The 23,338-nt window shown below is 35.2% G+C and overlaps 1 protein-coding gene across 1 annotated transcript in view; it reads right to left on the reverse strand.

Moving 5' to 3' along the window:
• LOC139137381 (rootletin-like) overlaps window positions 1–22,518 on the reverse strand; it is a 93,615-nt gene extending 71,097 nt beyond the window's left edge. The window contains 1 exon segment of the mRNA XM_070705437.1: window positions 22,251–22,518. Within this exon segment, the coding sequence (XP_070561538.1) occupies window positions 22,251–22,487 (237 nt within the window). The 5' untranslated portion in view covers window positions 22,488–22,518.
• Between the last annotated feature and the right edge of the window lie 820 nt (window positions 22,519–23,338).

Genomic DNA, 23,338 nt, shown 5'->3' on the forward strand with positions numbered 1-23,338 from the left:
ATGACTTTTTACTTAAAGTACATGTACACTTGAGCTTGTAGACTATGTTCTGCAGAGTTAAGGGTTATGCTTTAAAGAAGACATCAAATATTGACCTGACTGTGAGAACACTCGTGGACATTTGAAAATGGAGATCTGAAGTAACCGTACATAATTGCTACATTCAGTGGTTACGGCACAGCTCAAATCAAACACTTAATTCCAACAATAACAACCGAGGTATTGTTTCAGGTTTGGAATGACGCCAAGCGACACACGGTACACACCTTACATATCACAGTAAGGTGCGTGTTTTTTGGGAAAGTTGTCAGGTGGATTTAGTAATGCCCGTATTTGCTAAAAGTTGACTTGCGTTGCCAAGCCTGTAATGGCCTGTTGGTCACTGTAAACGTCACAGTAAACATCAATGTCTGCTGAGAACAAAATAATAGTGTGACTTGTAAAGTTGTTAGCATAAATCGGTGAGTATATGTACTTCAGACACAAATGATGACATAAGGCAATGCCATTTTACAAATTCATTATTCTTGACTTTGACAAGCAGACAATAGAATGACTATACCGTACACCACTGATGTATCAAATAATGCAAGTTGTTTATAATTATCAGCAAAAAATATTTGGATTCTCACAGTTGAATGAACGGTATACAGTAGCAACATCTTACAATTTTTTTCACTGTTAAATGACTGAGGTACACATAATACATAATAACAGCTCACTATTTATTTATGTTATTATTATTATTATTATTATTATTATTATTATTATTATTATTGCAAATATTTTCCTTCTTAATATGGTTTGCATGGTTAAGATAATGTCAACTTGGTTTGTCTTGTCAGGAATTGAAGAGACAATTTGCATAGGTTTTTCTGCATCACGACATATCAATTTTAATATTTACAATCTACCCCGGTATATAACAAACACAAGGTAATTAATGTTTCCAGTATGAACCACAAAAAACCACACACTACGTCCTTCAAACTAATATTACTAAATGTCATGAAAAATGTCACCTAAATTTATGACTATCGTCCATTTAAAATGTATCCGTTGGTATGACATGGTATTTCAAACAAATATTTTCAAATTAATTGAAGTTTTTTCATTTCTTGCACAAAGGTAATAAAAGTGAAAAATTACAGGTTTTAATAAGTCCACCCCTACCACCATCCATCCCCCTTTCAGTACCAATGAATTCAAATTCCTGATCGGACTGATTTGTCTCAAAAGCTTGATGGCAAAATGGATAAAAAGTCAGAACTGGGGAGCTTCATATTTAGGTTGCATACAAATATACACAGTATCACAGCATGCATAAATTTAATCACGTGGTAATAATTAATGTAAGAGTTGTTTGATATTTTTCAAACATTTTGGATTTTACTAGAATAGAAAGACGAGAAACAGAACTACAGGAAATCAGCAGTAGTTCTGAGTTCAATAAGTCGGAACTGAATTTCTGATAAGTCTTATGGTTGATTTAAAGTAAACACCGCTGACGGTGCAATTGTAGTATAAGTGTAAACAACAAACCACAACACTTCAGTGAGTGAACAACTCCTGAAAGCTGAGTGTTCATAATTCAATTCTTATCTACACCTTTGGTCTAATCCCTCTCTGCCTCTCATTTGTCATTTTTGTCCGACTTCTCCTTCCTTTATAAATCTCATTACATTATCCATAAATCTCAACACATTCTCCACAGATCTCATTACATTCTCCATAAATTTCAACACATTCTCTGTAAATCTCACCACATTCTCTATAAATCTCATCAAATTCTACTTAAATCTCACCACATTCCAAATGAACTGATTTGTTATAAACAGTTATGAATACCATACATAAAGTGCCTTTAATTTGACAATTTGAAGTTTTAATATGATTTAGTGACTTCCTGATTCACACTGCATGGCAGTTATTGCATATCAACCTGTAACAATACTTTTCAATCTAATCACAAGGCACTGGTGATTTTGGAAAGTTTCCAAATCTAAGATATTCCACCTTGCAGATCAGACCAGCTCTGTGAGTGTTTTTCATGAAATCATTGCTGACTTGAATATACATATCAACACAGTTGCTTTGTGTCTTGGGTCAAAATTGGAAATAACAAAAATTGACAAAATTTTTACCTCATAGTAATAAAATTTTGCATAGTGCTTGTTTTTGTTCACTCAGTTTGCATTGTTAGATAATTGTATTCTGTATTTCTGTGGGGACAATTCAAGTTGCTGAGAGCATGAGAATATCTGAACATTTCTGAAGACCTCTTGGGGAAACATTGGACAGCAATGAGGAATAAGCAGCTATTTTCACTACCAAAAATGGCAATTTGTACTATAGGTTGGTGAATGCTTAATCCTCTAGGGGTCCAATGGTAAAAAAAATACAAAAGAAAGTTGGAGGCAGAACATAGCTGCAGACACATCTATTGTTATCTGGGATCTATTGTCCACTGTGTTCTTGCACAGAGCATTTTGAAGTCAGATAATCAGCTTTGTGACCCTCTATTGGATTACAAGTGGGTTAGGCACTGTTTAGTGTTTGTGACGTCAAAAGAAATTGGAAGACCTTAAGAAATGATAATGGCTGCAAAAATCGAACAAAATCAGGGCGACCATTCTAAAGGTAACTTCTACTAGATATTATAATGATATATGAAAGTGCATTGGCCGGGGATTTACTTTGCCAATATTTTCAGGCTGTTGTGCAGCGCCTCGGAAACTGTTATCCAATTGGATGGCTGAATCTTACCATCAGAAGATGTTTTGTGATACAGGTGTGAAAGTGTTTTTATTGACTCAAATTTTGTACGTGACATGCACAGCTACTGGTTTGCCCGCAAAAATAATATTTAGAATTCCTTAAATTAGCTTAAAAGATAAGCAATCTTTGGGTTTTAGGGTATACCGAGTCTCAGTGTATTTTATGAATTTATTTGAATATATTAGAAGTTATGCAGTGATTGCCTTTAACCGTTTTTGTTAGCACCAGGGATTTCACGTAATTTTATAGTGCACTGTTCTCTATTGTCGTATTTCCAGACATCTTGACATCTTGGTTCGTCTAAAATTCTTCCAGACTACAAAGTCCACAAAGCACATGAAATAATAAAATACAGTGCGTATTGATCTGTTTGCTCAGCAAGGTACATATACCGGGCATACCTGGTACAATACAAAACAAAACAATAGCTGTACACGGGGACAAACACTTCAAAAAATCACAACAGGTCTATTTTTAGGTAGTATGTTTTGTTGCTGTACTTGTTTGTATAGTTTTCTTTTCCTGCTGTTAGATTAGAGGCTAAGACGATATATACAAGCATTGCATTCTTTTCTTGTGAAAATTTATCTACCAAAGTCTGCAGAAATTTGAAATGATATGTATCTATCACCTGCATTTAAAATTTGCATAAACTTCCAAATTTGACAAAAAAATCAACCTTACAGTTTTGCAGAAGATGCATGCATTGAATTTTAGCCTTTCGAAAAATTATCTGCCAAAGCCAGCAGAACTTTGTATCAGATCACCTGCATTTCAAATTTGCACAAATTTCCATATAAAAAAAAAAAAAAGAAAAAAAAAAGACTTTTGTCTTTTTTCTTTTTCTTCAAAGCTACAAAGCAGAAAAAATGTTTTACATCAGTCAGCAAGATACAAATCTATCTTAGGGCAGTATTTGTGAACATTGCCAGCAATAACTGTTTAACATCACTTGTAACGTCACTTTACCTGTCATTAGTAAAGCCTGGGTAATATCTGAAACTTTGCACAATGCTGAATAATTCACCTTGTGATGGTGTGGTGCATTTCTAATATCATTATCATATCATTGGTATGATTCATGGTAAAATATTTAATATTCATTTAACGGGGTCAAAGGGTAATGCTAATTAACATACAAATTGAAATGAAAGTGAGGTTTTATCATAAGAAGAGTGGTCTGTACCGGAATATGTCACAGTTGAAGCCTTGCAGGTAAATCTTACTTTGGTCTGTCCGCACAGATGAAAATTTCCATATAAGAGGTATGTGCCAAATTAACTGAAAACTGATTATAGGGTCACGATGGCACCAACCTTTGAATTTGTCTGACGGAATTATGGGATTTGAGATCAAAAATGAAAGTTGTTTCCTTATAATACCAAGATAATTACACTAGACAGTTAACTTTATGTGCATGTGCAGCTGAAACAGTGAAGGTATGCCATATTACATCTGGGGTAACAAAGTGAAATATTGGGAAAACAGTGATTGAAACTGCAAAAAAATTACATCAGTCTTTAACTTTCCAACTCAAATTATAAATTAATCCTATTAAGAGCCCTAATATCTTCAACACAACTAAATCCAACGCGTCTTAACCAAAGATTATTCTGTGTCGCATTATGGTGCAAACAACTTCTTTTCATTTAAATCTTCAAAATTGACACAAATCTAACCAACTTTTTCTATTTTCAGGGCAGTTTACAATTCATGATGATCAAGTGACATCCCTGGGGTGCCACTGTACCACTTGTCATTGTAAAACCGAAAGTCAACAAGCATCTATTACCTCACTGCAATTACCCTCATCTTTCTAGGTTACCACTGCATCCGTCTAAAGTTTGGCATAGTGTGTTGCCATAACGACAAGAGTATGGACGATGTTACATGATTCATTTCATCCCGACCTGACCCAATTCAGTCATAAACACCAAAGCCTGCAATACAATCTTTAATTTCACAAATTATCATTATAACTCTTCACACTGGAACAAACAAAACCAAAATACCTGCAGAGATGCGGACAACCACAGCTTAATTCTTTTTTACAGTACTGAGTGGCATCTATGTAACTCCTATCTACATTGTGGGTTTGGTACAACCCTGTGGCATTCTATGCCCCTAAAAGCTTTGGTAGTTTGTGTGGGCTTCCATTTCATGGATTTTGGAAGCCCCAGGGAAAAGTTGGTAGTCTGTAGACACAGCACTACCGATACTGAATACGGTAATTTCGAGCCCTGACTATTGGTGTGCAAGGGTCAAAGGTTAATTATCAGAGTCTTTCAAAAAGAAAATCACAAGGATTGTTTATGATATTTTCACTATATTTTTATTGTAGAAAAATGTAAATTTTCTTCTGTTGTGAATATTAAAATACAAAGTATTTGGACTACAAAGATACCACATTGTGTACAATACTGCTTTTGCTATTTTTGATAAATGAATTCGAGTCCAGATAAAATTCATTTGTTAACAACAACATTGGATATTAAACATGTATTATATGGACTGTGTTGACAAGCTGACCACTAGGCATTTAGACATGATTTTTGGAGAAGAACAAGACACTTTATTACATGCCTTGTATATTGAATGTTGGCGCTCCATGGGATTCTATGGTAACTTGTTGATAATGTAGCACTCATCATTTGACTGAAGGTGAACTATTGTCAACTTGACAACTTCAGGATTTAAAAATGGTCTATTACATATTTTATGTAGGAAATACTCTTTTTACAAAGTTATGCATTAAAAATCAGCGACACACGACAGAGATTTAAATACATTGATGAGCTATTCCATGGTGAAAATTGTTCTGTTTTTTCCATGGATTTTTGTCTGACATGGATATAGCATATGACAGTCTTTTGCATGTAAACCCAAAAATTCTGAGTGAAAACTATGTGAGAGAGGCATGTAATAAAAAACATTATAGCCTGACTTTCTACCCTCAAGGCAGGATGCCTGCCTGACATCGAGCAATCGTCACCTAACCTCAGGTAACTAAGTACCTTGTTTGGTCTATAACGTGTAATATTTTACAAATACAACAAAGATACCTGAAAATTTACAGCAAATGGAGATTCAAGAATGTTTTAATTTTTGTCTTTTGCTTGAATTCAGTTATTATTTTATACAATTTTCAGTGGCTCTATACCCACAATGTGTCAATTATGTCAGCAATGTGTCACGTCGGCAGTTCTTGTGCCGTTTTGATGAGTCAATGTCCGTTTGATGGCAGGTATTCGCATTTGTTGCGGTCATCGAAGACTGAGCCGCACACTGAAATCAAACATTACAGCTGTCCTGTTTATTCAGACGACAATTACGCTAATCAATAAACACGCATTCCTTTGAAGCAAACTGTGCGACTACACAAAGGAGGTAATGTGAAAATCAATTGCTTTTTTGTCCATGAGATGTCATTGAGAAAAGTTCAGAAGGATTCACCGCCTGCAATTTTGCCGTCATGATTTTAATTTTTTTTTTCAGCTCAATACATGCATTCATTTGTGGTGTACATAATATTAGCATTATTGTTGACTGCACATTTAAAATGTCTAACAAAGATGCATTCATGATGCTATTGGGCGAAGAAATCACCATGAGGATTTTAACAGGCTCAGTAAAGCAGAAGCGGAGCCAGTTGATGTGGTTATAAAATTATCACACACACATAACAAATTGCCTCATGTCTGTTTTGCCTGTTAAACACACTATGATGGGACAACAAAATGTTGCACCGATATATTACCCAAAGTAAGGCATTAACCACAAAAATATAAGTGACAAAGCTACGCTCAGACAAAGAAGTGAGATTTGTAAAAAAATCCCACAAAATTTTTATGAGGTGTTATGAATGGGAGCAATTCTGTAACTTTGCGTCATCAAACATATTTTGTAACTTATCATATCCGTGAAGTTTCCTTTCCCTATAATTTTGACAGAGTTAATGCCTAAATTTCATTGCTTATTGCAGCCATTCAGGGTCATACAAGCACTTATTACATTCAATACTGTTTGCTCTGCCACAAACACCTGTTGATTCCGTGTTTCATCTAACTGTGCAAATTTTCCTGACATGCCGGAGACATCATTTATTCCCAATGAAGACATAGATCACTGACACATAAATCTGGCAAAACTACACGGCTTTCATTCATTTAACGTTTGGAACATCTTTCATGTCTGAGGCATCAGGTGAAAATTTTGAAATCTCGATTATATTGTTCACTTAAAATTTTTAATTCACGATTGAACAAGGTTGATCTACATGTATGTAATTCAGCTTTCAGAAATCACAAATGACATTGCATTATAGGATGTATTCCATTTGCCTGCATGGCTGTCTGACGCCACCTTGTAAGGATCTACAACATCAAAATACTTGAAAGAACAAAATGTACTTTAAGAAATTAAGAATTTCTAAGTCTGGAATCCACTGTTCAGATTTGATTTCTGGGACTCAATTTCATTTTCACAGAATTTTCCAAGACTTTCCAGGACTTGAGCATACGGAGCCTGGCATACATAACAGTGCATTCACATTATCATAATTGATGGTGAACAATCTGATGAGTGATGGGCAATTCACTATTTTAATGAAAAATGTCATATTATTACTTGGTTGCGTGGCTACCTGTTCTATTAAACAATGAAATTATGTTATCTTTAAAATGGTTGGTTGGTCATAGCATGAAGATGGCACAGCAATTTTTACAACGTGACAAAAAGTTAACAGAAATATTACTTTCATAATTGAATCCCCTGAAAGCATTACTCAGCTCTTTCTCTCTGCACTTGGTAAGGTGATTAACATCAACAGCCACGCTTGGCTTGTTTGTCAATAACGTTGACGGCTACATGATCTCTATCAGTCTGTGATCATTCAAGAGATACTCAAAACGTGATTGTTTGAAATTGACATAGGATGAATGAGGAGTACAACTCAATACAGCCAGTGGTCGCTAACTTTGCAAAGCAAAGTGGCCTGACCAACTTGGGGGCAGGTGTGTTGCATTCCTCGTCAGTTCAACTCAAATCTATTAGTAACGTTACTTACAGCCATGTAGACCTCTATTTTAAGTGTGTGTGGAACAGTCGGCCCGTTTTCACCGTGTCCTCCCTCAGCCATAGTGTTGCATTCAGATGGAAGTTATGTCAGGGAAATCGGGATTTGAGCACCATCATATTGGATAGTAGAAAATGACATTTTCGCTGGCTCCGTTGCCGCGAGCCATCCAACGTGGTGTTGTCATGTTGTTATGAATGTAGTGTGTTTGGCCACAGGAAAGTGTAAGTTGTAGCATTTTTAAAGAAGGCTATTGTTATGCAAATTACCCAAGTCAATTGTTCTTCAGGATAAATCAATAATTGTGAATGTTCTGAAGGTGGAAGTTAAAGTTTGAGATTCTGGGAAGGAATAGTTTAACTGCCATTGTCAAGTTCAAGAAGGCAAATGATGGGAAAAAACTATACCACTGGGAAATATGCATTGCTTTTTTATAACATGTATAATGGACTTTGTAAATTTAAAGACTCACTCTTACAAAACAACTGTCACATGAAAAATTATTGAACGGTTTGTGTATCTGATATTTCGTGGTTTTCTGAGAATACTATAAGAACCAGTTAGAATTTCACAAAGTCAGTATAACTGATTTATGAAAACAAATGACATATTTCAGCTCCGATGAAAATTTATTTGTTACGTCTAAGAATGTGTAGATAGCTAAACATCGTCATCCAATTTCCACTGATCTGTCAAGGTCAAAAACTGCCTATGAAGAATGGTCTGACTAAAGATTTGAATGTGAAACTGAAAATTTTACGATGTATCTGTTCTTAACAATTGTTATCTCTTAAATTTCCAAGGTCTCAGCTTATTGCAAATCTTTCTCAAGATCATTTTGAATTCTCTTGCAGACATTCTGGGAACAGGTGAGGTGATTTTGGGATAAAACTTCTTTGGACCTTCACAGGTGAATCATGTAACTATATATTTAATTTCAACAATGAATTCACTTTGATGTTCAAGTATTGAGTTTGTGAAAATTGAGATAGATTTATTGATTTTTTTGTTCCTTTTCATCAGCAAAACCAATTTGCAATGCCAAATATTTGTAAGAGATCACCACAGAAGGACTGAACAAACGTTTCATAGGTAAACACTTTGGTGAAATCTTTTGTTGCTAGAAGCATGTCAATATGGCCGTGGTCTACCAAGTCAATGGTGTCTTTATAATGGAAAGGTATCGGATGTCAGTCCCAAAGGAGATCTTGTTACTGAGAAGGTAGAACAGCAAATTTGAACAATCCATTATTCCATTTATAAGGTATAGAATGTTGAGAAGAGTTTCCTGTGGCGTACTCATCAATTGTTATACTTAAAACCTGCAACAAAGCTAAATGTGTACAAATTACAAGCTTAGTCTCAAAAACCATAGAGTTTAGTGCATATGTCAGAATCTGTGTTGGTTTCTTTCTTTTCTTCACCGCACTCAATATAAACATTGTCATAGTTTGTGCATAATATTTGAAATTCTTCCTCCAAAACAAACACATTAGGCAACAGAACAATTTTCAAACCGTTTTACTACAATTTCTCACTCCAGAAATATACTTTTATCTATCATCTGACTTTGGTATACCAGGTGTTTTACTTCAAGATGTTTTGCATACTTATCAAGTGTAATTTTATATCCGAATAATCCTTTCATCTTTGCAGTGTGACATTGTGACAAGATAAGTCAGACACAGTCCAATATCATACTACTTAATGAAACCAAAGGCCTGAAAGTCTACTTTGCAGCTTAATTCTAATCCAGGATCAGCCTTGTCAAATCCAGTTTAATCCAATTCTATCTACTCTGCTCATGACAAGTTGAATCACATATAGATTTGATATAATATTAAAAATATGTTACTGTGTTCTCAATCGCAGGTATTATAGCCATTTTATTCATTTCTGTTTAACATTCACATTTAACAAACCCAGAAACTGAGAAGTTTTGCAATTGAAAGATATCATTTTGCAATTTTGATAAAATTTCATCAGTACTACGATAAAGTAGTGTAAGATATCTAGAAAGTGATCAGAAATATACCAATAAAAAGAGAATACAATTTTTACTATCACCTGGTATGACCTTTCAACTCTATCATGCTTATTCATCCCTAAAGACTGACAGACCAGAGAGAGTAGTGATTTGCATATAGCTGTCCCCAGTCAGGAGAAGGTGTAGGGATACCGGTGTACAGTTACTTTGTAAAATGGCTGATGTCATTTGCATAACAATGCTCCTATCCATGACAGAGCTTTCTATTGTTATGCTAATGTCCTTTTAAATCAGAAATGAATGACTGCCTGGCCAATCTGGTAATTTAAATGGTACCAGCTCAAAAAGGGGGTGTGAAAACTGTTTAAGTCATCTTTCAAATACTACAGATTTCAGCAGCTCTGTAGCATTAAAGAGAAACAAACAAAACGGTGGCTATTACACTTAAAGATATGGAAGAAATGTGATTACATGGCTATTTGCATTGTGAGTCAAATCTTTCTTGAAACACTGCCAATATGCCATTGTTTAGAGATATTCTTAATGAGTCGAAAGTATTTCTAATTTGTAATTGTGAAGCTCAATTTTGGTTTTTGAAAAGTTATTTTTGAAAAAGGCCAGATGAGATAGTTCTGTATATATTTGGTGAAGCATTCAACAATTACAGGAGAACACATAGGGGCAAACATCTTAGGAGAGGAGAGAAACACACAACATAAACAAAAAAGCGACGCTGAACTCATTTCAAAAAATCACTGCTGATACAAGGAAAGGTTGCTTTTTTGAATGGGATTGTGAAAAAAAAGGACTGGCTATCCCCATCCAACAAAAGACACAAAGTTTTGTCTGTACATGTACACAAACAACAGACAGAAAACGGTGTCCTCCAGACCTCTGATCATCCGTAAAGTGAGGCATTATTTGTTTTACAATGCCCGCATTATCCATGGCTAATATCTCCTTGTCTTTGTCCGTACACTGATCAATAGAGCTGAAAGGACCCATCCCATGGCTTTGCCCTGGGGGATGGTTACACAGTGTATCAATGGGCAGCCCTTCAGGTGTTCTAGCGTAAAACTTCTCCTCTCTCGTGTGTGTATCTGTAGGCAGTTTACAAGACATCTTTATTCGGCTCATATATATCAGATCAAGAAAGACCTTCATGCAATGAGGTTGACAGTTGACAGACAGAGACACGTGTGTTACATTTCCCTATTTGCCGGCTTTACATCCAGTGCTATTTCATCAACTGACAGACGGAAATTCCAGCTTCGTGTTTCAGTACTTCTTTGAAAGCAGCTCTAGTGAAATTTCTTGAAACTTTTTCAACATTGATAAGCAAATCCTCATATCAGAAATAACTGTGTGGGTTTTTTGGCAAACTGACAAACTATAGTTTCAATATACGATGACCTGACTTCCTAATGCTACAGCTGGACACTTGCTTCATCAGAGCTATGTTGTCCATCATTTGTGTTTTCATCAGAGCTATGTTGTCCATCATTTGTTAACAAACACACTAAGTGACAGCATAAGGATGGGGATGCTTACTTCCAGACAATTTTCAGCTTGCTTACATGTAAACTATGAATTCATTATTTAATCTGAGCATTTGCACTTGCCGTTTGCCATTGATAGTACAACATGATCAATAGTTGAAAGAAGTTTGCCTCAGAATGGAGTATTCATATATACAGTGCTATGTTATCACTGTATTTTGGAAGGGAGATACTGAATGGACATGAGTCAACAGCGTTTGCACCATGTCAGATTCAAGTACTTAAAGTTAACCCTTTGAGTGCTATAGTTGTTCCCACCTAGATTATAGTGCAACATTTATACCATTTTTTATGAATTTGTCTATAATTTTATGATCATTTTGGACCAAATGGACATCACATTTCATTGGCTACAGATTGTTATCAAAATTTTGACAAAAATCTGAAAAAAATTGACTGGAGTATAGTTTCTAGGGGAGATAAAAATTGACTTTGGCGCTCAAAGGGTTAAGTGTCAATATGTGGTAAGTGTTATCATCAGTTCCAGAGATAATTCTAAACTTTGAGTTATGATAGTCAAGCCGAATAAGTCATACTTTAAAATTTACTGATAGAATTTTTCAATAATCTACAGTCCACCGATTCAGTTGTGGTAAAGGCAATCCACTGGTTCAAGCAGCGACAAGATGTTGGACAAGTAATAATCAAAGATATTTGTCTATAAATTGGTGATTTCCAGGTATGGCAATACAAAAAAGTCCATTTTGGAGTTTATAATTTGAAAAGTTTAATTTACCAACCTAATTAAGATATCATAGAATAGTATCATGGCTGTGTTGTTACGCCTAATACAATCACAGTTGTTCATGTTGATTGTCATTTGACAGACAAAAAAAGACAAAAATCTAACGTACTTCACAGGAGAAGATACAGCGACTGATAAGAGGAAGATAAGATCAAAACATGACATCATCAGAGACTGATTTTAAACACACTGCTGTCCACTATCTCATGGACGCTACACTTATATTTGCCTATCAGGGATTAGAAAAACAATCTAAAACATTAAAATGGGCGAGATTTTGATTCTTTGCCAAAAAGCGTTCTCATAACCATCACCAGATATGTGTCAGAATTGGCACAGAATGAAGGATGCCCTCACTGGTGAAAAGCAGAGCAAGAGGACAGTTTGCAGAGAAAAAGACAAAGGCGAGTTCTACTTGTTTGATGATCTCAATAATTTGCTATGAAAATTTCACCTGGCAGCACAGTTACCTGGTCAGCTAATTATCATAACAGAAGAAGTCTAGTTGTCTCAAAATTTCATCTTTTAAATTTGAACATCCTGTCTTCTTTGCTGGATACCATTGTGAGGGGAGTCATTGGGAAAAGTTGAGAACAAAGTACATATTAATTATTATCCTCATGAAATGCTTGACTTGACTCTACTTTTCCCCTTTGACGAATCTTCAAGGAAGTAATTTGCATCTTAGAAGTATCCCCAAAACAACAAAAACTGACTCATGGAAATTTCGAGAAATTCCCGAAATGACCAAAATAAGAAATCTTGAAAGTTACAGGGCTCATTGACATTAGATGTTACGTGGAATTTTACCATAATGAAGATGCAGCTTTATGAATGTTTTGTATCTTCATTGTACATGCATGTTAAGATAGAATGCATCTGGGAAACAGATATTTTGACTCTCAAATTTTTTACAATTCTTTTCTGATCTAACACTTATGGTGGCTCATTTTGAAGCTAATGGAGTAAATACAGTTGTAATCAGCTTGGTTTGGTGATACTATGGAATTTTATTTTTCTCTATACAGTTAACACAGAGATGTTTGTCATTTTGAATTTAAAATTTTGGTAAATATTTGGTAATTTGTTTCTCCATTACCAAAATTTGCACCGTGACCCTCGATTTTTATTCTTGATTTAGAAAGAGTACGTTTGAAAGTTTGCTCGAGGAAATATTGAGCAAAAGCTTAGGTCTTTCATTTTTGAGGTGTGAACTATCTTAAAAATGCAATATTGCACAGAATGAAAAACAAATTTCTCATTCTAAATTCAGTCCATAAGAGTTACTTCAAAAAACTCAGGGCTCAATATTCAATGTCAGGAATTGAAGACAGCATAGCCCCATTTCCATATGGAATGATCCTACTGACTGCAGAAAATAATAGGAACATTACATTATGCATTGAAAGCAGGGGTGATTTGAATCCCTGGATATTATCAAAGTGATAAATTTATGATTACTAGATGAAAGTTTCAGGACAACCCTGCAAATTCTGGTTAGTTTCTTTTCTTGTTTGACATTTTCATTTCTGGTTGCTAAAAGAGAGATACAAGTCTGACTGTTTGGGCTTAATTTGCAAACAATGCAGCCGCTTAAAGCTGCCTGCCATAAACTATGTTACAATCTCTGACAATAAAAATTGCATAATGTTGCAAAATTGCTGAAACATGTCACAACTTACAGGCTTTTTTTGTTGTAGCAACAGTTGCCATGGTTGGCTACCGTGTAGGCTTACTTACATGTGCATGTACGGACGCATGCATGCTCACACATTTTGCTGATATCGGCTGCTCTTTTGTTTGCTGTTATTTCTTAACCTTGTGCTTTTGTGTTGCCACATAAGAAGAACGACGAAAGAAAAACTGCAGCCACGGAACAAAAACTGACAATGCCTGTTTGTCTGGCAAATACTTTAAAAATCAACAGCAGACTCTATGGAGACATCTCAACCCATAGCAATCTTTCGGTACGGAGAATATGTGCAGAAATTCACAATCAGAGGGTCATTTTTCTGTTTCTGGGATTAATTAAGAGCAAATAACCCAGGCGCGCCGACTGCTGCTATAGCAAGCTCTGCTGTAGGGATTTTCACATCACTGCAACGAGTATTGTGTTTGTCACACACTCTAGATAAGGGGCATGTCTGATCATGACTTTACCACTTGGGGTCGGTAACCTTTGTTTGAGGCCCTTTTTTTCAATATTTACAAATTCCTTGGATGTAAAACTTTAGGTTCTGTTTTCTCTTATTTTCCTTAAACACCAGTGGAAAAGGTACAAGCATTTACAACACCAATGAGAGATATCACTAAAACCTACTAAATTTGAAGCAAAAGCCCAAACTGTTTTGTCAGTGTGGGTGATCGTGTACCAACATGCGCTCCGATTACAATATCTTTTGTAACGGTGATCCAAGAGTCGGGGAGGCTCTGTTTTGTCATACAATTGATTTTGTTGGAAACAAAACTGCACTGTCTACTATAGCTGGGTTTGATGCCCGCCGGTGGAAAGGTTTTCACCTTTGAATGCGAGTTCATGTCGTATTATATCACTGTACCCAATTACAATGGGACGCCTCGATTCGCAGACTTGTCAAGTCCTATATGTTTCATTGGTTCAAGTGAAGGCTATACCGCTGCAGCCATGACTGATGGATTTTGACACAGTCCCAACCCACACTGGCCAAAGTGATACGGCATGTTTGGCTAATCTAAACCAACAACAACACTGATTTTTCTGGTTCAAAACCATCACGACAAATTGGTTTGATTGGTGCCCAGCCAAATACAAGCACTGACAACACTGAATGGAGAGATTTTCTACTCTGAACAAACTCACAATTCAGCTAAACACACTGGAGGAATTAACATCCTCACAGTTATACCATCAATATTTGAAGTGAAATGAAGAGAACAAACACATGTGGATTAAGAAACAGACTTTTAAATATCCTTTAGCTTTTTTGAATTGCAATAACTCCTTAGTGACTGTATATTATATCGGGCAAAATGTTTCAATCACCAATCTTTTTGCAGTCCACATTACAGAGATTGATATTTCTCCATAATAACCTTATGACTTATGATTACGGTACATCATTCCTAAAATACTATCACCAGAGAATCACAAGGGAAATACATCATTGTAATGCACTATTGTTAAAACTTGTGTGAATACGATGCACTAACTGCCTGCCTTGTAGAGCGAAACAAGAGACAGGACACTCCATGCAATCTGACCAACATCATGAACATCAACTGTATATCGATGAGGTGCGAGAGAACTCAAACTATCAAATGACTTACACTATGTGCTTTTTAGTCCCAGTTATTGAAATAGTTTGAGCCACTTGAAAATATTATTATCACTTTGGCCAAATAAACGTCCTTACATGACACTGATGGTAGGATCATATTTGGTACATCACAGTAAATGATTACAAACGAAAAATAAATGTAAAGATCTACATATCAGTTCTTGACTCATTTCAACTTACGTACTGTTTAATTCTAACCGTAGAAAAGAAGTTTCTATCACAGTGACTTACACTGATTCTGAAATGTGATAAATTAAAAAAAAATTCCAATTTTTGTTCAGTGAAGCAATCATAGCCCACTGACATAGTTTGCAAATAGTTTCCTGGCCACTTTCCAGCGTCCAAAACAATTAAATATTTTCACACTTGATAAAGCATTAAAACAAACAAAATTCCAGGGAATGTAAGTTATTATCAAATATTGATACAGTGATTGTGGGGCAAAATGGTGGATTAATTGCATCAAACTTTGTATCTGTATCTACAAATACAGATTTGATTTTTAAAATATCATCATTCAAACCATTTTATCTTGGTCAGCGAAGTCTTCCAAACTGCAAAATTTTTGTCAAAATTGTTTCATGTATACGTGTGGTTTTAAAGTTGTACAAACACTGTCCTATGGACATACAGTTATAGTGCATTGGATGTCAAATGACAGGTAGCTCAAAGTAGGAAGCCAAGCTTTTCAAGGTTAAATATTTAATGCTTGTTGACGGTCACATTTTTTATTCAACTCAAAGAGAGACCTTGCAACTGTTTTAATCCCTTGAATAATATGAGGCAGCCTTGAAGACTACTAAATTCATAGCTGAGGAAGTCTGCTAGATACTCTATACCAACAATGGTTACTACCAATGCTTTGGGTTCAATGAACAATAAAAATCAATGAAACACACTGTCTGCAAATGATGTCAACTTATGAATGTTAATCTTTTATTTGTTGTTTCGTCCTACATACAATAGTAATTAAAAATAACAAAAGAAAAATCATTTGATTTGTTTGCGACGCATAACAATTCAATTTTTAAGTTACATCAGTCAGGTATTTTCTGTAAATCTAATCTGTTGGCTTGTGATTAATCTTTGCTCAAAATCTTTATAATCTGTTGATAATTTGAAAAATTATCTGTTGGCAGTATAATCTGAGGAGTGACATAAAGTCAGGGGATATGGAGTACAAATATGGCTGACTTCTTGTTGTGGTTGCCATGATGCCATCTCACCATGGCAACTGCTGTCAAGGTGATGGCTTCTGTGATGTTGCTTATGGCAGGGCGTGCTTTTATGGTAGTTATGTAAAGTCAAGTTTTTCTGCAGCACATGCATGCTTTGTGGGTGAAGGGTCAAAAAAATATTCAAAGATCATATAAAACATTTCATATCCGGGGCTGTACATTTTAAAAAGAAATAAAAAGAGATTTTAATGAATAATCTTTAAAGTTTGGTACAAATATTGCAAGGCAAAGGTAACTCAGGTCCATTGAGGTATATTTGCAACTCTTGAGGTACCAACATGGAATTTTGATTAAAAAACGTACCTATTAAAGATTAGTCAAGCTTAAGATAAATTGGCAAATTCACAGACATGTTGCACTGTTTTGTTAACACTATTACAAAGAGATACTACCAGTATTCAAAACAGATTTCACAAGTTCATGTACATTAACCTTGGCAAACACACATATGTTGTCATTCACAGGGTATTTTAATGGCTCCTTAGCAACAAATGTGTAATGTTTTTGAGACACTAAGATCAGCAGCCAACCATTTATTCCTAATTTAATAGAAATAAAGGTTTCTTTTCAATACTTGTCAAATCATATAATGTTTACTGTATATTGATATTATGTATAAAAGTACACAAATTTTATCTGCAATGCATGTGCTTATACTATTGTATGTCCTGTTTAAATTTTCTTTATAAAGTTCAAGATCTTAATCACTTGTCTAAATATCCAGTAGCTGTAAACTTTGTACATTTATTTTGTGTTAATCCAATTATGTATGGTGATTAGATTTGATTTCCCATGCCCTTAATTAAGGTGGAATGTGCCTCTGGGACAGAGATTGGGACTCTCAAAAACTTTTACAATTATTTTTCAGATCTACCACTAGTGAGGGCTTATTTTAAAGCTGTTGGAATAAGAAATATTTTCACCATCTTAGTTTTTTGAAAATCAAAAAATTAATAAAAAAATTAATCAATCAAAAATTTTATTTTTCCCCTATAGAGTAAACACAGGGTTGGTGGCCATTTTGAATTTCAAATATCAGTAAATGTTAGGTAATTATTTTCTCTAGTGCCAAACTTTTGGTGGTGATCCCTGATTTTTATTCTTAATTTGGTCACAGAATGGTTGAAAGTTTTATTGAGGAAAGTTTGAGGAAAAGTTTAAATCTTTCACTTGCGAGGCACATCCTACTTTAAAATGTTAAAATGCTGCTAGTTTTACTGTTCATTCAGCCAACAAATATACAAATAGTATCCATGGATATTGTCAAATAAAAGGTTCCTGGTTCCTAAATTCCTAAAATTACTTGAAAGCAGTAAGAAACAATATGCACCTTTCTACAAGAAACTTAATCAAGTTTCAGTATAAAATATAAAAAGTTATTGGTTGTTGTTAGAAGCATACATTGCAGGTTGCTGTTATTATGAGAACCTTTTACTCATCTTCTCTATCTTGTATCTTGTCATTTCAGTTGGTGATATTTCATGACTGCATAACCAAGGGTCCCTTTGAATCCTGAATAGAAAAGCCTTTTATCTTCACAACGAGACCTTTTCTAACCCCATTCACACTGTTATGTGTCCTGAATCTGATTTCCAGTTAATAGGAACTGGTTCTCACAGCTTCAACAATCACCTCACTAATACACGGCTAATCTATGACTTCTTCAGATGGGTTTTGCACGGGGTGAGATCAGGTCACATGATATGAAAGGGGTTGCTAGGTGACGACTGTCTGCACCTTTTCACCTGTAACTGAGTTGTGTTGATTTTTGTCAGTAAATGCAAACTTAACATGAAATGCAGTGATGCATGTTGAATTTTAAATCTGGTGAAAGACAAAATCAAAAGATGTGAAATTTAGCTGACTAGTCTTGCAAAAAATTGGGAAGCAGAAAATAATGCGAGTTTACATTTTTTAAGATTACGTGCTCATGGCTGACACACCTCTCAAAGTGATAAATGTTCTGAAGTCAGATTTTTCTGAAGTACTATTGTTCCCTGAGTACAGTTAAGCTTTAGTTCAGTTTTGGCTATTTCCTTTGAGTGGTTGAAGCATTATACTTGCACAATTGTACAATAACAGGGCTTTGAGTTTTTCAAGGCACCTCTATAGGAAATACCCTGGTATTTTTTACAAATGTTACAACATATAGTCAGGCTTTTCCTTCAAGTAATCAAAGTATAGAGTATTGCATATTAATATACTGAGAAGGCTATACATTCCAATATTTCAGAATATGAGAAGATTAATTTTTATTAATAGTGTCTGTCATGCATTGAAATCTAATGAGTTTTCCTATGCCTGTCTGGTTCATTTCTTGCACAACTAAAGAGCAGTTAAAACAACTTCAGACATTTGGAGAAAGTTTCATGTTGTCAACTGAATCAAAAAATGCTTTTCTATTTAAAAAAAAATTTGTAGCAGAATGAAACTCTAAAAGACAAATGAATCAGATGGAAAAATTGAAACAAACGTGAAATGAAAAAACTGCAGTTAACTTTTTCTTGCATGATATATTAATCAAAATGCCATTTGCAAGTATCGTACTTGAAAGAAAAGTCCATTCAACCAATTGTCGAAGGTTGTGTGATCTTTATAAAGTTGCCATGACAAGGTCACGTGCCTTGATACAATGTTTTAGTTATAGGTACTGACCAAGGATTATCTTAAGTAATGCAAAATAATAAACAAACAGTAACTCAAATATTTGAATATCTCCATGGCGACGACCAATCAATGTCTGCTGAAACCTTAAACTGTTACAAAGTTGCAAATGAAAGCAGTTCCATGACCATACCGATCTCAAATTTCCGCAAACCTCTAAGGTGATATTCTAGGGTTTCGGTGACACGATGCAAATTAAACGATTAAATCATAGTTACAGTATTTAGTGTCTGTGTTTGGTAAAGAACATTTTGGGTTCACTGACTGATTATTGACATATCCATGACAATAAGATGAACGACACTTTACAACCAGTAGGGACAAAGTTGGTGTATCTACAGCTTACAAGCAGTTCGAAGCCAATCTGAATATCACTGCTATTTTTCACAACAAGGATCTACAAGTAACTGAAATCAAAAGTTGTTGCGAACTCTTCTTGTTGACAAGACAAGCACTTGCTGCAATTAACACCTATGTGAAAATTACTGAGCATCATCAAAGGTGAGTTTAAGTTCACGAATGAAACCTACCCTCGTTAGCAATGACACAGACTCAGCGTAAATGCTATGGAAGTATCAAATACTACGATCAGTATGCTAATATCCTTTCAGCTTTAATATCAGACACTGGTATTCGTCATGACAAACTGATTACTTGGAATGTAGATTCTAACTCTATCTTGCTGTGTTCTTAGTATAGTAACACAATATTATTTTTCACATTTGATCACTGTTAAAATAATTATAGAAATCCTATATGAGACACACTGACCATTACAATTACATCTCTGAGCGAATGTTATTAAACTCTTTATTTGTATGCACTGTAACACTTAGAGTTTGAGAATGCTAAAGTCGATTCGTTAATCTTAGCGGGAATAAAACACATGTCTTTTTCAAAATGGGTAAGAACTATGAATAATAATTAATTGCATTTCAGTATTTCTGAACAATATCAAAAATGCTTGATAACCACTTTGCAATCCATTTCAAACAAATTATAAATCAGTATGTAAAATTTTTTATTTCATTTTAGCTACATTATTTTTCACAGTGGCCATTCTGTAGCAAGTCTGCAAAATAAAATTATCAAATTTCAAAACAGCTAGTTTATCATTTCTAGACATTTGAAAGTACAGCACACGATATTCTTTGAAACAAAAATACTGATTTAAACACTGTGAAACAATTACCTGCAATCAAAATTTCACACATTTTGTATCAGGTACATTACGGCACAAGATAATAAATATTACAGAATTTTTTTATATTTCTTCTTGCTGAAACTTTCAAATTTATACACAATCTTTATGATGTGAATTACCTGTTGAATGAAACACTAATCACGATTTCTCTTCTTTAATTGCTGTTCTGTGTTTATGTGGTAATTTGACAGGTGTTGTTAAGTACCACGACTTTGACATTTAAATGTTCCTTAGCAACAGCTGCTGTCGGTAGCTTCATAATACACACATCAATTTAACAAAAAAGTGACACAGCCTCAGAAAATTATTATGATTATTTTTAGATCAATCGAATTAAACCTCAGCTTTTAACAGAAGCTAAAATAACTAAATTTAAATCTCTTAGCAACGACAGACCAAAGTGTTACAGCTGAATTCATGCCAAGTGGATGACAACTATAAATTAGCTCAAGATCCCCATCGTAAAACAAAATAATTTAATTTTTCACTTAAATCAAACATTTACTTGTTCCTCATATGAAGAATATGTGCAATAACAGGCAACTTGTTTCATGAAAGAACATATTAAACCATTTCAAAAGCTTCAAATTTTTGACGGAGATGGACTCATTTTAAAAGCCCTCATTAAATCTGAGTAATTTTCCCATCGTTGCCTTTGATGAAGCATTAGCCACGCAGAACAGTTTACAAAAAATTATACTGAAACTGCATGCCTTCACAAAAGATTCTAAAGCAAACGTTTAAATTCTATTTGGTAATACCACCCAAAGATCAATAATTACGATTTGATGGACGGTATTTCTAAGTGACAGGTAATAGCGGGCTTCACGTTGTGTTGGTGTGCATACTACACACCCGGGGTATAAATCGATTAATAGTCAATGTGGAGCGTGATCGTGCTGGTTCCAAGCCAAGATAACGGTGTGTAGGTGGGATACACTGAATGAAGCTCTTTCCAGTCGGCAAAAAATTCAGTTACAATCCTTACACGCTAATTTTCTCATCTTTTGTGCAAAAAATAAAGACCCTTGTTTGACTCAATGGTTCCATTGACAATGGTGTTAGAGCACAATGCTCAAGGGAAATGCAACTTCTCAATGACACTGCATCCGACTCTTTCAGCACCTTGGCTTGCACTCATAATGTTGATGGGGGCAAAAAAAATTGCACTTCTAACTTTTGTAAAAAAAATTTGGCCCATTTGTACGCCATAATGCTGATGTTTTCCAGTAAGGAGTCCTAAAAACATAAACTGCAATTTACCAATGATTATATAGATAATTCATACGACTGGGGTTGGGAAACTGATAGTTACTACGAAGAATGGACTTGACATTAAAAAATACCCAACCCAGGAAAAGTTGAGATAGCTGACTTTACAACCCAATGTACAGAAATGCACATTGTAGACTAGTGACTCAAGCCTTGCAATACGGTCTACCTCTGTGTATTGGTATATATTTTGTGACACTTCCTAAGCAAACACACAGCGGTCTGGTCAATTTAATCAGTGAATGTAGACAACAGTGTGTATTTTGTCTCTGCTCAAACAGCCCTGCAGACAAATCTCAAGACCCCTTTATTAATTCCAACAAGGTCAACACTGTCAGATTTACCTAGTGCACGCAGTTCACAATAACAGGGATCACAATGCAAATTATAATGAAACTATCAAGTCCCCCACCTTTGGTACGATCACCTCCTCCTCCCCCTCTGGAATGACAGGGTCTGATTTCTCTTCTTCCGTATCCGAAGCCACCTGGATTTCCACCACTGTGGGCAGCCCCGGATCGTCCGGCTGCTGTGACTCTTCCGTCTGCTCCAATTTCGGGGTTTCCGTGGATACAGGATCGACTACTGTTGGATCAGCTTCTCCGGTTTGCTCTGGTTTTTCTTCTTTCCTGGTATCCTCAGTGTCCATTTTACATGTGGCTTTACTGCTCGACCATCAATACACCTGAGCTGGGTCTGCTCTTTCATTTGCCGTCTATCTCTTTCTTTTCTCCAATAGGGTCAGCCTATTTTGACACTGCCATTTGATTTGTGTAAATACAGACGCTGACGCTGGCACCGTGCCAACAAATGGATTCCTTGTCAAGCATGGGGCTACCTGAGAAACCATATTATGCACTGGGGGACACTTCTTTTCAATGAATTCTTTCTGTTTGAATGTCAAAACCCTGACAAATGAAGGGATTGCGGGTGTAGTGTGTAAATCAGTGTAAAGACAAAAGAAAAGTAGCCTCAACATCAGATCAGCTTATACTAATCAAATTTTATTGACGCCAAGTATGAGTGATACTTGTACTCAAATGCCGCATGGTGGCTCTATTTGTTTTCTTGCTAGCAATTTTTTTAATCTGTCAGTAGTTTTTAGGTCAACTTTGATATTGCAGTTTTCAGATATCTATAAAAAGTACACTGCTGAAAGGTTCAAATGACAGATAGATGCAACATGGTAATACAAATTGAACTTGGCAATCTGGCGTGGCTCACATTTAATGTTGTAAATTCAATGGTAATTTACAGCACATGATTTCGCAAGGTCGCTTCAAATAACTTGGTTCATTTTGTAGATAAGTTTTTTGTTTACTTGTTTACCAATACAGTGGCCTTTTACAGATATACAGATAACAATGATATTGTTCTGCTAAAGTACAGACAATGGGAGCTCAGGAGTAGTTTCCATAGTAACATCGGTTGTTTGAATGTACCATGGCTACATTCCAAGCTTAGCGCTTGCATTGTCAGGGGTGAAAACTGCGAAGCAAA

The sequence above is a fragment of the Ptychodera flava genome, chromosome 7, assembly GCF_041260155.1.
Source record: "Ptychodera flava strain L36383 chromosome 7, AS_Pfla_20210202, whole genome shotgun sequence".
NCBI lineage: Eukaryota > Metazoa > Hemichordata > Enteropneusta > Ptychoderidae > Ptychodera > Ptychodera flava.